General features: G+C 41.0%; 1 protein-coding gene across 1 annotated transcript in view; it reads left to right on the forward strand.

The window, feature by feature from the left end:
• CREBL2 (cAMP responsive element binding protein like 2) overlaps positions 1-9588 on the forward strand; it is a 30132-nt gene extending 20544 nt beyond the window's left edge. Inside the window, exons 2-4 of the mRNA XM_007967702.3 lie at positions 1064-1261; positions 2845-2989; positions 6459-9588. Coding sequence (XP_007965893.1) covers positions 1064-1261; positions 2845-2989; positions 6459-6463 — 348 coding nt within the window. The 3' untranslated portion in view covers positions 6464-9588. The remainder of the gene's footprint in view (positions 1-1063; positions 1262-2844; positions 2990-6458) is intronic.
• Positions 9589-13399: the final 3811 nt, after the last annotated feature.

Here is a 13399-nt window from a genome sequence, read left to right on the forward strand (position 1 = left end):
TTGAGATCATAATGAACTTACAGTTTCGAATGTTGAGTTCTTTAAATGTATTTTGTTGGAATTATTTTCTCAAGGCAATAAAAACTTCTTAATGAGTCCAGGCACAGTGGCTCACACCTGTAATCCCAGCACTTTGAGAGGCTGAGGCAGGAGGATCGCTTGAGGCCAGGAGTTTGAGACCAGCCTGTTCAACATAGGAAGACCCCAGCTCTACAAAACAATTTTTTTTTTTTTAAATTAGCCAGGCATAGTGATGCTCACCTGTAGACCCAGCTACTAGGGAGGCTGAGGCAGAAGATCACTTGAGCTCAGGAATTCAAGACTGCAGTGAGCTATGATGGTGCCACTGTGCTCCAGCCTGGGTAACAGAGTGAGAGAGAACCTGTCTCAAAAAAAACAAAAAACAAAAAAAAAAAAAAAGAGGGTGCCTGGACCATGGCTTACTCCTAGCACTTTGGGAGGCCAAGGCAAATAGATCACTTAAGCCCAGGAGTTGGAGACCAGCCTAGGCAACATGGGTGGAACCCCATCTCTAAAAACAACAACAAAATTACAAAAATTAGCTAGGCATGGTGGCTCATGCCTATAGTTATAGCGACCAGGAAGGCTGAGGTGGGAGGATCACCTGAGCCCTGGAGGTCGAGGCTGCAGTTAGCCGTGATTGTGCCACTGAACTCCAGGCTGAGCGACAGAGTAAGACCCTGTCTGGGAAAAAAAAAAAAAAAAAATTCATGAACAAAATATTTACTAGATATTTTTTAGTTTTTTATTATCCATCTCCGTATGGCTTATAAAGTTTACTGGTGAGCTATTTAAACTTCATTATCAAATAAATAATAAAAATGTACATTATTTCTTCTTTCACGTTCATGGTTTCAAAAGTGTCAGAAAATAAATTATGAGGCAAAGACCCAGAAGGCATTTGATGGGATTATGCTTTCTTAGTTCCATAGGCTTCACTCAAGTTTTGTTTGTAAATGTTCTCTTTGCTAATATGCAGCCATAGTCACTTTTCTGTACACAGAACTAAGGGAAAAATTATTTCTTCTGTTGCTTGCTGAAGGTGGTTGGAGGCAAAGTAAAGAAGCCCGGTAAACGTGGTCGGAAACCAGCCAAAATTGACTTGAAAGCAAAACTTGAGAGGAGCCGCCAGAGTGCGAGAGAATGCCGAGCCCGAAAAAAGCTGAGATATCAGTATTTGGAAGAGTTGGTATCCAGTCGAGAAAGAGCTATATGTGCCCTCAGAGAGGAACTGGAAATGGTAAGAAATTGTCAATAAACACAGGAAAAAATCACCCTAACAGTTAAATAAATAACACATTAAAATACGAAGATACCAGTTATCACCTGTCCAGTTGGCAAACATTGGAGAGAATATTAACCTGTTAGCCAGGATGGGGGCAAATAGGCATCTTCATACACTGCTGGTGGGAGCGGAGTGTACACGACTGTCACACTGAGGAACTGTTTATGAGAGAAGAAAATGGAAAATAACCCAGATGGACAACAATAAAGGACTGGTTAAATAAATGTTACTACATTCATATATTGGACTACTTCGTAGCCAGTAAAAATCACAATGCACATCTATTTACTGATGTAGAAAGATACTCACAATATATTGCTAAGTGGACAAAGCAATATAACAATGTGTAACTGTGCATGGCATAACCATTCGTGTTTAAGTGACTTTATTTATTATTATTTTTTAAATTTTTACAGTTTACTTTTTTGAGACAGAGTCTCGCTCTGTTGCCCAGCCCGGAGTGCAGTGGCGCGATCTCGGCTAACCACAAGCTCCGCCTCCTGGGTTCACGTCATTCTCCTGCGTCAGCCTCCCAAGCAGCTGGGACTACAGGCCCCTGCCACCACGCCCAGCTGATTTTTTTTGTATTTTTAGTAGAGACGGGGTTTCACTGTGTTAGCCAGGATGCTCTCAATCTCCTGACCTCGTGATCCACCTGCGTTGGCCTCCCAAAGTGCTGGGATTACAGGCGTGAGCCACCGCACCTGGCCAAGTGACTTTATTTATTTTACGTGTTTTATTCCCTCATCCATTCAGATGTTGGACAGTGGCTGTAAAAATGTGAAAGAGGGTAGATAAAACAGAATTGAAACTCCATTATTGTGAGTTGAGGAAGAAAGTGACAGAAGAGAGAGATGATATTACCGTGATCATTACACAACTGGGACAGGCTTCCATAGGTTTTTAGAAAGTAAGACAACAAGGTTGGACCATGAAGAGACGGACATGAACAGTGTTGCATATATTGTCCAGATATATACTATTCAGTAGATTTTTTTGATATGTTGAATATGTGACATGCTATCAATTATTTCTTACTTTCTGCAGTGTAAGCCACTTGAGGGCAGAATCTTTGGTCAGCTTTGTCTTTGTATACCCCCAAAGTCCCTTAGCATGCACTCTGGTAGATAGTAGACGTTTAGTGATTACTTGTTAAAGAGAGAAAGAAAATTACTGACATTTATTTCTTTGTTTTGGGAGTGGAAATAATACTGTGACAAGTATGTATATATATAAAAGATGAATTCTAACTAGTGGCCCACTGTGGGGAGATGTCCTTTTAACCACAGGGGCCTTTTAAATCTGAGCAACACTCCAATACCTCAAAGACGATTCAGCAGCTGTTTTTCCACCTCTTCTGAAAGATGGCAGATCTCATACATGTCTTCAGTTTATAAATAGGTAATACCATGGAAAGTGGGTTTCCCAGCAGCGAACATGACTTCTAGCCATGGGAGTTCTTATGTCTAGGATTTCTACCAGTGGTTCCTGAACTCTGAGGAGTAAAGGTTTATTTAAATGTGTTTTACATATTTCAGTACAAGCAGTGGTGCATGGCAATGGACCAAGGAAAAATCCCTTCTGAAATAAAGGCCTTACTCACTGGAGAAGAGCAGAACAAATCTCAGCAGAACTCAAGCAGGCATACCAAGGCTGGGAAGACAGACGCTAATAGCAATTCCTGTAAGTACAATCAATGGGAGAGTTTATATTTAAGAGGGTATCTTGGCTGCGCACAGTGGCTCATGCTTATAATCCTAGCACTTTGGGAGGCTGAGGTGGGCAGATCACTTGAGCCCAAGAGTTCAAGACCAGCCAGGGCAACATGGCAAAACGCCATCTCTACAAAAAAATACAAAAATTTGCTGGACATGGTGGTGCACACCTGTAATCCCAGGTATTCAAGAGGCTGAGGTGGGAGGATCACCTGAGCCCAGGGAGGTTGAGACTGCAGTGAGCCATGATTGTGGGACCCTGTCTCAAAAGGGGGAAAAAAAGGGGTATCTCAAGGTAGGGTTTCTGTTTACCACTTTTCTTAGTATGTCTTTAAATAAAATGTTGATGCCATTTTTAATACACTAATAAGCAAGTGAAAGGGCATTAGATTCTGGCCAGGTGTGGTGGCTTATGCCTGTAGTCCCAGCACTTTGGGAGGCGGAGGCAGGCAGATCACTTGAGGCCAGGAGTTTGAGACCACCCTGGCCAGCATGGTGAACCCTGTTTCTATTAAAAATACAAAACTTAAGCGTAGTGGTGTGTGCCTGTAATCCCAGCTACTCAGGAGTCTGAGGCACAAGAATTGCTTTAACCTGGGAAGCGGAGGTTGCAGTAAGCTAAGATCATGCCATTGTATTCCAGCCTGGGCAACAGAGCGAGACTTCATCTCAAAAAAGAAAAAAGAAAGAAAAAAAAAGAAATGGCATCAGATTCTAAATATTAAAATGCGTTTTACATGGAGTCTATAAAGAGCAACTGATAAATTTATCAAAATTTTATTATTAATAGACTTACTCCATAAATGGGAGTGGCACTAATCTAGCTTTTTGTTAATAATACTACTTTATTTGCATTTCGATTTACAGTTTACAAAGTACTTTCATTTATATTTATCTTAAATATTCCCTACAATGATTGTGTTAAGGAATTATACTTATTTTATAGATGAAAAAAATAGCAGAAAGGCTGGGTAAGGTGCCCAAGGTCACACAGCTTTAATGGTAGAACCCGTCCTCACCTAGTCCAGGCTCCCTAGTGCAGTAGCCCATCACTGTAAGGACTGTTTTTAATTGAAGTAAAATTCACTGAACATAAACATTGGGAGCCATTTAGTACATTCACAATGTTGTGCAACCATCACGTCTATGTAGTTACAAAACATTTGATCCCCTCAAAAGATAATCCTGAACCCATTAGCCAGTTAATTCCCATTGCCCACTTCCGCCAAGCCCTTGCAACCATGAATCTGCTTTCTGTCTCTATGGATTTACCTATTCTACATATTAATATTTTATATACATGGAATCTATACAGTATGTGACTTTTTGTGTCTGGCTTCTGTCACCTAGTATAATGTTTTCAAGGTTCATCCACATTGTAGCATGTATCACCAGTATTTAATTCCTGTTTATGGTCAAATAATCATATATATACAGTTGTTTATCCATTGATGGACATATGTTTTTACTTCTCGGATATTGTGAATAGTACTGCTCTGAACATGTGTGTACAGTATTTGTTTGCATACCTGTTTTGAATTCATTTGTATATACAACTAGGAGTCAAATCGCTGGGTCATATGGCAGTTCTATGTTTAATTTTTGAGGAATAGTCAAACTGTTTTCCATAGTACCTGAAACATTTTACATTCCCACCAGCAATGTATGTCTGTTCCAATTTGTCCATATCTCATCAATACTTATTTTCCATTTTTTAAAACTATAGCCATCCTAATGGGTATGGAGTGATATCTCGTTGTGTTTTATTTGCATTTCCCTAATGTCTAATGATGTTGAACGTATTTTCCTTTTTTTTTTTTTTTTTGAGGCGGAATCTCGCTCAGTGGCCCAGGCTGGAGTGCAGTGGCCAGATCTCGGCTCACTGCAAGCTCCGCCTCCCGGATTTACGCCATTCTCCTGCCTCAGCCTCCCGAGTAGCTGGGACTACAGGCGCTCGCCACCTCGCCCGGCTAGTTTTTTGTATTTTTTAGTAGAGACGGGGTTTCACCATATTAGCCAGGATGGTCTCGATCTCCTGACCTCGTGATCCGCCCGTCTCGGCCTCCCAAAGTGCTGGGATTACAGGCTTGAGCCACCGCGCCTGGCCTATGTTGAACGTATTTTCATGTGCTTGTTGGCCATTTGTATGTATTCTTTGGAGAAATGTCCAAGTCCCTTGCTAATCTTTAATTAGGTTTTGTCGTTGAGTGGTAACAGTTCTTTACTGTGGTTGCAAAACCTTTATCAGTTACATGATTTGCAGATATTTTTTCCCCTTCTCTAGGCTTCTTTTCACTTTGTTGATAGTGTTCTTTGATGCACAAAATATTTTAATTTTGTTGAAGTCCAATTTATCGATTTTTATTCTTTTGTTACTCATGCTTTTGGTGTCATATCTAAGACTCCATTGCCAAATCCACAGTTATGGAGATTTACCTGCCTCATGTTTTCTAAGAATTTTATGGTTTTTACTCTTTTATTTGGGTGGTTGATCCATTGGGAATTAATTTTTCTATATGGTGTAAGGTGGGGGTCCATGTGTTGCATATGAGTATCTAGTTGTCCAAGCAACATTTGTTGAAGGAACTGGAGACTTTAAAATGAATATGTCCTATGTTGATTTCTTCATTATTGTTATTACTCTGGGTGCACTTTAAATAGCTATAAGGAAATGTTGCAAACCTTTTTTTTTATTAATTTTTTTTTTTTAGGTCAACCTCTGGGAGCACAGAACAACTTTTTTTTTTTTTTTTTTTTGAGACGAAGTCTCGCTCTGTCACCCAGGCTGGAGTGCAGTGGCGCAATCTCGGCTCACTGAAACCTCTGCCTCCTGGGTTCAAGCGATTCTCCTGCCTCAGCCTCCCGAGTAGCTGGGGTTACAGGTACATGCCACTGCACCCAGCTAATTTTTTGTATTTTTAGTAGAGACGGGGTTTCACCATGTTGGCTAGGCTGGTCTTGAACTCCTGACCTCAGGTAATTCACCTGCCTCGGCCTCCCAAAGTGCTAGGATTACAGGTGTAAGCCACCGCACTCGGCCAGAACAAACTTTTTATGTTTTAAATATTTTTTACAAAATTGAAGAAATTGGCTTTTTGATAACTTTTATTAGATGAGATAACATTTGTTTTCATGTAGGTTGACAACTGCACTAAAATCTCAGACTCCACCACTATACACTTCGCTCATAACCAAAAACCACTTCTACCCCAAAAGCTACTGAAATGTTTGAAAATTAGAAAAACAAAACATTTGCCTTCATCTAAATTAAATTAATGGAAAAAAGCCAAATCAGCTTTTTTTTAGTCTGTGTTTTTAAAAATTAACCTTACTGAAGATACTAAACTGAAAATAAAATTTTGTGCATCTTAAAACAGATTAATTAAACTTTATTGACTTTTAAAGCATTCTTACATTGGTAACTTTTATTTTTTCAGGGTGAAGATTATATAAAGATGAGTCAGTGATTGAAGCCAATATTCTGATTCCAATGGAAGATGGATGGGCAAGAGTGTACTTCTTGGCTCCATTTACTACCTACTGCTCAGTAGTCATCTCTGTAAATCTGCAGTTTCTACCAAAATGTGTGATCATAGATCTCAAAGGATCAGGCTTTAACTTTCAACACTTAGCAAATCTACAAACATTCAGACCTGTCTGGTCGGTGTTGCCACCCACGACATTTAACATGTTGTGATGCTTGAAAACACAGGAGTAGAGAAAACGGATGAAGATTGTATTTTTGCACCTTAACTCCACATTGCTTTATTGGTTAATTTATATTCTTTCCATGTTATTCATGTAATTGTATGTCTGTGTGTGTTTACATCACCACCTTTCATGTTTTTGATTGCCCTACAAAGAGAAACCAAATGAGCTGATTACTGACTGTAAGTTCTCAGCCTTTATGGACCTAATCTTATTTTTATTTACTTGAGTAATGTTTATTCTCTGCATGAACCATGACTTCTCCTGTGAGCCATTCCAGCATAAGCTGTGAATATGTATTAACAAATATATACATTTCTATTTTTATAATCCATAAGGATATGCCTGTTTTAAATAAAATACATACTAACAAAATCTATCAGGAAAACCCTCAAGACAGCTTCCAGTTAAAACCTTTGTTGCTGTCCTCTCAAACTATATTTATAAAAATTTGCTAGGGCCAAATCCATACTTGCAGAATAATTCATCAAAATTTTATTTTTAAGTGAAAAGTAACCTTTCAGGCATTTCAGCAGCATACATTGACAACCTAGGGTATATATGTATGTATGTTTCTTATTGTATGTCTATATATGTATGTGGGGAGGACAGGAGTGAATGTTCACACACATTTTCTTGCGTACTCAACTGAATCAGAGAATGTTTCTGAAGAAAGTAGGATGAAATTAGCTGCTGAGATTGAGTTTCTGCCTTAAAATCTGCAACAAAAAAAGGGACAAATTGCTGGTAGATCTACTGACCATAGCCATCATCAGAACACTTAGTTTCTTCCCAGACATGAATTTCCTGACAGGCTCTGAGCCAGAAACACACTGTGGGCATGCATCTGGTTCAGCCCTGGCTATGCCTCCACTGTGGAGGGAAGCATTGGAACTGGAGTTGTGCACAGCATTGCAGCTAGTGGGCCTGGCTGGGGGTGCAGAAGAGCAGGGTAATTCTTTCCAGTTCCCCTTGCAGCTACATATACTTTCTTCCTGACTACCAAATGGAGTGACGGTTGAAGAATCAAGCTCATAATATAATAAACCCAAACAGACCCAGAAATCTTTTGATTTCCCCAGCGAGATACTTTATCACTTTCTGTTCTCTTTCCCATGGTTAAAACAGGAGTTGTGTTCTCTGTCGCTGCTAAATTATTCTTCACTCGAGTGAAGCAAATACTTAGCTTCCAAATAAAATATGTTGTGTTCTGAACTGGCAGTTTAAGAGGAGATACTGTAGTCTAGATTGTCTTTGAGGTAGAACATGCGATGGACCACATAGTTTAAGATTACAAGGTACTTTCCCTCTTCTTTCAGGCCATGCATTTGAATAAAGTGCCTCCCTTTAGCCTGAGCTCCTAAAGACCTCTTGTACTTGGGTTGCAAACTCAGATCTCTAGTCTAGTCTAGTCATGTGTGACTGTGTACTGAGATACCACTAGCTCAGTTTGCTGGGTCTCTCTTGTGTTTTGGAAGTTGGGGGTTTAATAATATTTAATGTCTTTTTAGGATCATAAACATAAATAGATTTGTTGATATTCAGGCCTTCGAATTTAAGGGTTTTAAATATAGCATTCAGATTGTAATTGGTATGTTTTTGCCATCTGGTCTACTCAATTGTATATGTTTATTCTGCAAAACAACCCAAGATTTACTTTATGTTGCTTTGTTCAGTACCTTTTGAATTCCTCCAGAAGAGTTGTTTTCAAAACAAACATTCCAAAATGAATGTGGCTCTTCAATGGAACGTCTCTATTGTGCTTGAAGTATTTCTTCTCTGGTTGTAATTCTAAATTACAGAGTCATTTGAGCTTCCTCCCCTTCCCACTAGTATCTTTACAGGAGCAGGGAAGAACAGTGACTTTATCCTCAGGTAGAGGATGTGTAATTTTGGGTGAAGTTAAATTACAATTTATTTGAGGTTATTCCTAAACCTATTTATTTGGTATTTTGGAGGAGATCACACTAAGAGAACATTGATTGCCTCAGCTATTGTGCTGGCTGGACACTTTGGTCACTTTTGAAGCATGTTAATAAATGTCACTGATTAAAACAGCTGGAGCATTTCCTTCCCATTCCAGTGAAGGAGCAGCATAGTGAAATCTTGGCACCCCTCACCTTCTTGTGATGACAAGAAGGCTGACAGTCACGGAGTCCAGGAGAAGGTGCTGCTCTCCTTGCTTTCTGAGTAAACAAAGTAATGTTTTCTTTTTCTTATTTTCCCAAGGAAAGAAAGATAAGGGGGAAAATATATTTGTATGTTTAGACCAGTCAAATTCTGTCATTATTTTATCTTCAACCTGCTATATATTAGAGCAGCTGAATATAATACGGAATAAGTTTGACCAGGTCAAGTTTTAGGATATAGTTGAATTTCTTTAAAACGTTTTCTATTTTATCTAAAATCTTTCCATTATATCTAAATCAGAATGATCATCCTGCAGCAAATTCACATTACTGTTTGCTGGCTAATCGACAGTATTTATCAGCATCACTGTGTAGCATTCTATTTTAGCATCTTTGAATTATGATCGTTTGATTTGGCTAATTACAAAAAGTACAGGTTTAAACTGGACTTACCTTGAGTTAAAGGCAAAGAAAATCTAAAAACATAAATGTTATGTTTCATAAGAAATCAGTTGCATATTATCCATTACATACTTAGTTTTTAAAAGGAAGAGTCACCTTGAATTATTTTTTGAGTCACCTTGAATTATTTGATCTCTCAACCTACTTTCTCATCTGTAAAAAAGGGGGGAGGATAACTTTCACAGGGTAATTGGTAGCCTAAATAGGAGTTATAGAAAACTGTTTGTTAAATAGGAAAGAATTACATTAAATTTAAATATTCACATTATGCCTGTGTTTGACTATTGTTAGGATTTAAATCACTAAAGTTCAATATATTTAGTGAGTTGGACTCTATGTAGTACTGTAGATATCACATTTCCCAAGTCGTCTTAGCTATATCATGTCTGTCCTTGGAATGGTATAGTTGGAGGCACTTTTTAGCAATAATAGCCTTCTTTTAATTAGACTAATATTAAGAACAACTAATATTCCATCTGGCAATATCATCCTATAATTATCAGCATAAAGCAGGCTTTCAGACTGCTTGGTAACTTGGCTCTCTTCTATTCCATCCATTTTACTTAACTACGGGGTGATCATGAATCAGTGGCTGGACTGCCTTGTAAGGTTGAGCTGATTTTGCACTGCACAAAAGTACGCAGTTAAGGAGGCGAATGGACCTAAAAATCTAGTTCATATTCCCCTCAACAAGCTATGTGTGGAGGAAGGGGCTCCTGCCTTCTCACTAAAGTGTACATGTGGCACAGGTCTCCCCAGAAGAGATGTCTTTTTCTAATTTGCCCAAAGGGGATACCTGTCTTAATTTATCCACTAGGGGGTGCCTTTTAAAAAATGTGCAAAGCCGTGGTGTGTTGCGGCTGGCTTTTGCTGGCTCCCCAGAGGAGAACCAATTGTGTGCATCTCTTCCCAACTTGATATGCAGCGACATCAGGTTGGTAGCTTTTAATGGACAATGGTAGGAATATTTGTATCATAGAAATTAGAAATTGCTGCAGATTGTTGGATCCCCCAACCCCTCAGTCAGTTTCTAACACACCACTGAAAAAGGCCCAAGGTAGGCTAGCATTGCATTTCCCAGAGCAGGCACACTGGAGTTCCCAAATGTGTATGATTAAAGGACACATAGAGCTAGAAGAACTCTATATAAAGTTGTAGGCAGCTTGGAGATGTCCGTATCAAATTCAGACTGGCTCACAGACACATGGTCGTTCTGACTTAGAAACTGTTATGGGTCACAGAAGAATATGCAGTCCAACTCTAGAAATGACTAGGAAGTGAATCAGCTGAATTATTATTTTTGAGATGGAGTCTTGCTCTGTCACCCAAGCTGGAGTGCAGTGGTGCCATCTCAGCTTACTGTAGCTTCCACCTCCCGGGTTCAAGTGATTCTCCTGCCTCAGCCTCCTGGGTAGCTGGGATTACAGGCATGTGCCCCCACGCCCAGCTAATTTTTTTGTCTTTTTAGTAGAGATGGGAGTTTCACCATGCTGGACAGGCTGGTCTTGAACTCCTCACATCAGGCGATTCGCCTGCCTTGGCCTCCCGAAGTGTTGGGATTACAGGTGCAAGCAAACACGCCCAGCTAAGTCAGCTGAATTCTTAAGCCTTAGGGTAAAAGCAGGCACAACCAATTCACCTACTGTGTTGTGATACAGTTCACCAGACACTCCTGGATTGAGGAGGGCTAGAGCTGGACAGTGAACTCTGGCTTACAGGCCATTTTGACTTTGCAGTAAGATAAATATTTGGGCAGGAAAATTTTCCCATGATCCAACAGAACTCAATCCAATCTTACCATGCCTCAGCAACCCTTTCCTGAGAAGGAAAGCAGTGCTTGGCAAGCACATTATAAACCTGAGCCCAGGTTTATCCCCTTGTGTAATCAAGTCCATGGGGTGGATGTGACAACACCTGTGCCTAAGCTAGGTGGGCTTGAATAGTCCAGAACGAAATAAGCCAAAGGCTGTGCCAAGCCCACTCTGAGTTTCAGGTGTTAACCAGTTAAGTGGAACAGAGACCATGCTTGTCAGCACCACAAGAAAAGTTTGTACAAGACTTATGGCAATAAATAAATAAATACCTCTAAACCTGCTCCTTCTCAAGGCAGGACAGGCCTCAGCTGCCACAAAGGAAGAGAGAGGATGTCGAAAAAGTAAGGAAAAAAGAAAACAAAAAGATGGCCAAGCCTTCTTTCAGAAGGAGGAAGATAGTTCATACAGGGGCTGTATTAGTCCATTCTCTCATTGCTATAAAGAAATACCTGAGACTGGGTAATTTATAAAGAAAAGAGGTTTGATTGGCTCACATGTGGTTCTGCAGGCTGTACAGGAAGCATGACTGGGGAGGCCTCAGGAAACTTACAGTCATGGTGGAGGACAAAGCAAGAGCAGGCATCTTGCATGGCAGGAGTGGGACCAGGGATCAGGGGGTACCACACACTTTTAAACAGCCAGATCTTGTGAGCACTCACTATACAGTACCAAAGGGGGATGGTGCTAAACCATTCATGGGAACTCCACCCTCATGATCCAGTCACTTCCCACCAGTCCCCACCTCCCAACACTGGGGATTACATTTTGATATGAGATTTGGTGGGGACCAGTTCCAAGCCATATCATTCTGCCCCTGGCCCCTCCAAATCTTATGTCCTTCTCACATTGCAAAGTACAATCATCCCCTTCTCAGTAGCCCCCCAAAGTCTCAAATAATTCCAGCATTAACTCAAAAGTCCATAGCCCAAAGTCCCATCTGAGACAACACAAATCCCTTCCACCTATGAGCCTGTACAATCAAAAACAAGTTAGTTACTTCCAAGATACAAAAGAGGGAATATTGGGTAAATATTCCCACTCCAAAAGAGAGAAATCAACCAAAAGAAAGGGGCTACAGGCCCTATGCAAGTCTGAAACCCAGCAGGGCAGTCATTAACTCTTAAAGCTCCAAAATCTCCTTTGACTCCATGTCTCACATCCAGGGCACACTGTTGCAAGGGGTGGGCTCCCAAAGCCTTGGGCAGCTCTGCCCCTGTGGTTCAGCCCCCATTGATGCCCTCATGGACTGGTGTTAAGTACTAGTGGCTTTTCTAGGTGTATGGTGCAAGCTGTTGGTGGCTGTACCATTCCAGGGTATGGAGGATGGTGGCTCTCTTCTTACAGTTCCACCAGGCAGTGCCTCAGTGGGGACTCTCTGTGGGGGCTCCAATCCCACACTTTCCCTCTTCAGTAACCTAGCAGGTTATCTATGAGGGCTCTGCCCCTGCAGCAGGCTTCTGCTTGCACATCCAGGCTTTGCCATACATCTTCTGAAATCTAGGCAGAGGCTCCCAAGTCTTAACTCTTGCACCCGGTGCACCTGCAGGCTTAACACCATGTGGAAGCTGCCAAGGCTTATGGCTTGCACCTCTGAAGCACCAGCTTGAGCTGTATCCAGACACCTTTGAGCCATGGCTGGAGGTGGAGTGGCTGGGATGTAGGGAGCAGAGTCCTGAGGCTATTCAGGGCAACAGGGCCCTGGACCTGGCCCACAGAACCATTCAATCCTCCTAGGCCTCTGGGCCTGTGATGGTAGAGGCTGTCTATTAGATCTCTGAAATGTCTTGAGGGCTTAACCTCATTGTCTTGACTATCAGCAACTGGCTGCTTTTTACTAAGTAAATTTCTGCAGCGAGCTTGAATTTCTCCCCTGAAAATGGGCTTTGTTTTTCTGCCACATGGTCAGGCTACAAATTTTCCAAACTTTTACGCTTTGCTTCCCTTTTAAATATAAGTTCCAGTTTTATGTCATTTCTTTGCTCATGCACATGAGCATATGCTGTTAGAAGCAGCAAGGCTAAATCTTGAACACTTTGCTGCTTAGAAATTTCTTCTGCCAGAAGGCTGAGTGTGGTGGCTCACGCCTGTAATCCCAGCACTTTCAGAGGCTGAGGTGGGCAGATCACGAGGTCAGGAGATTGAGACCATCCTGGCTAACATGGTGAAACCCCGTCTCTAAAAAATAGAACAAATCGGCGGGTGCCTGTAGTTCCAGCTACCTGGGAGGCTGAGGCAGGAGAATGGTGTGAATCTGGAAGGTGGAGC

The sequence above is a fragment of the Chlorocebus sabaeus genome, chromosome 11 (genome assembly GCF_047675955.1).
Source record: "Chlorocebus sabaeus isolate Y175 chromosome 11, mChlSab1.0.hap1, whole genome shotgun sequence".
NCBI classification, from domain to species: Eukaryota; Metazoa; Chordata; class Mammalia; order Primates; family Cercopithecidae; genus Chlorocebus; species Chlorocebus sabaeus.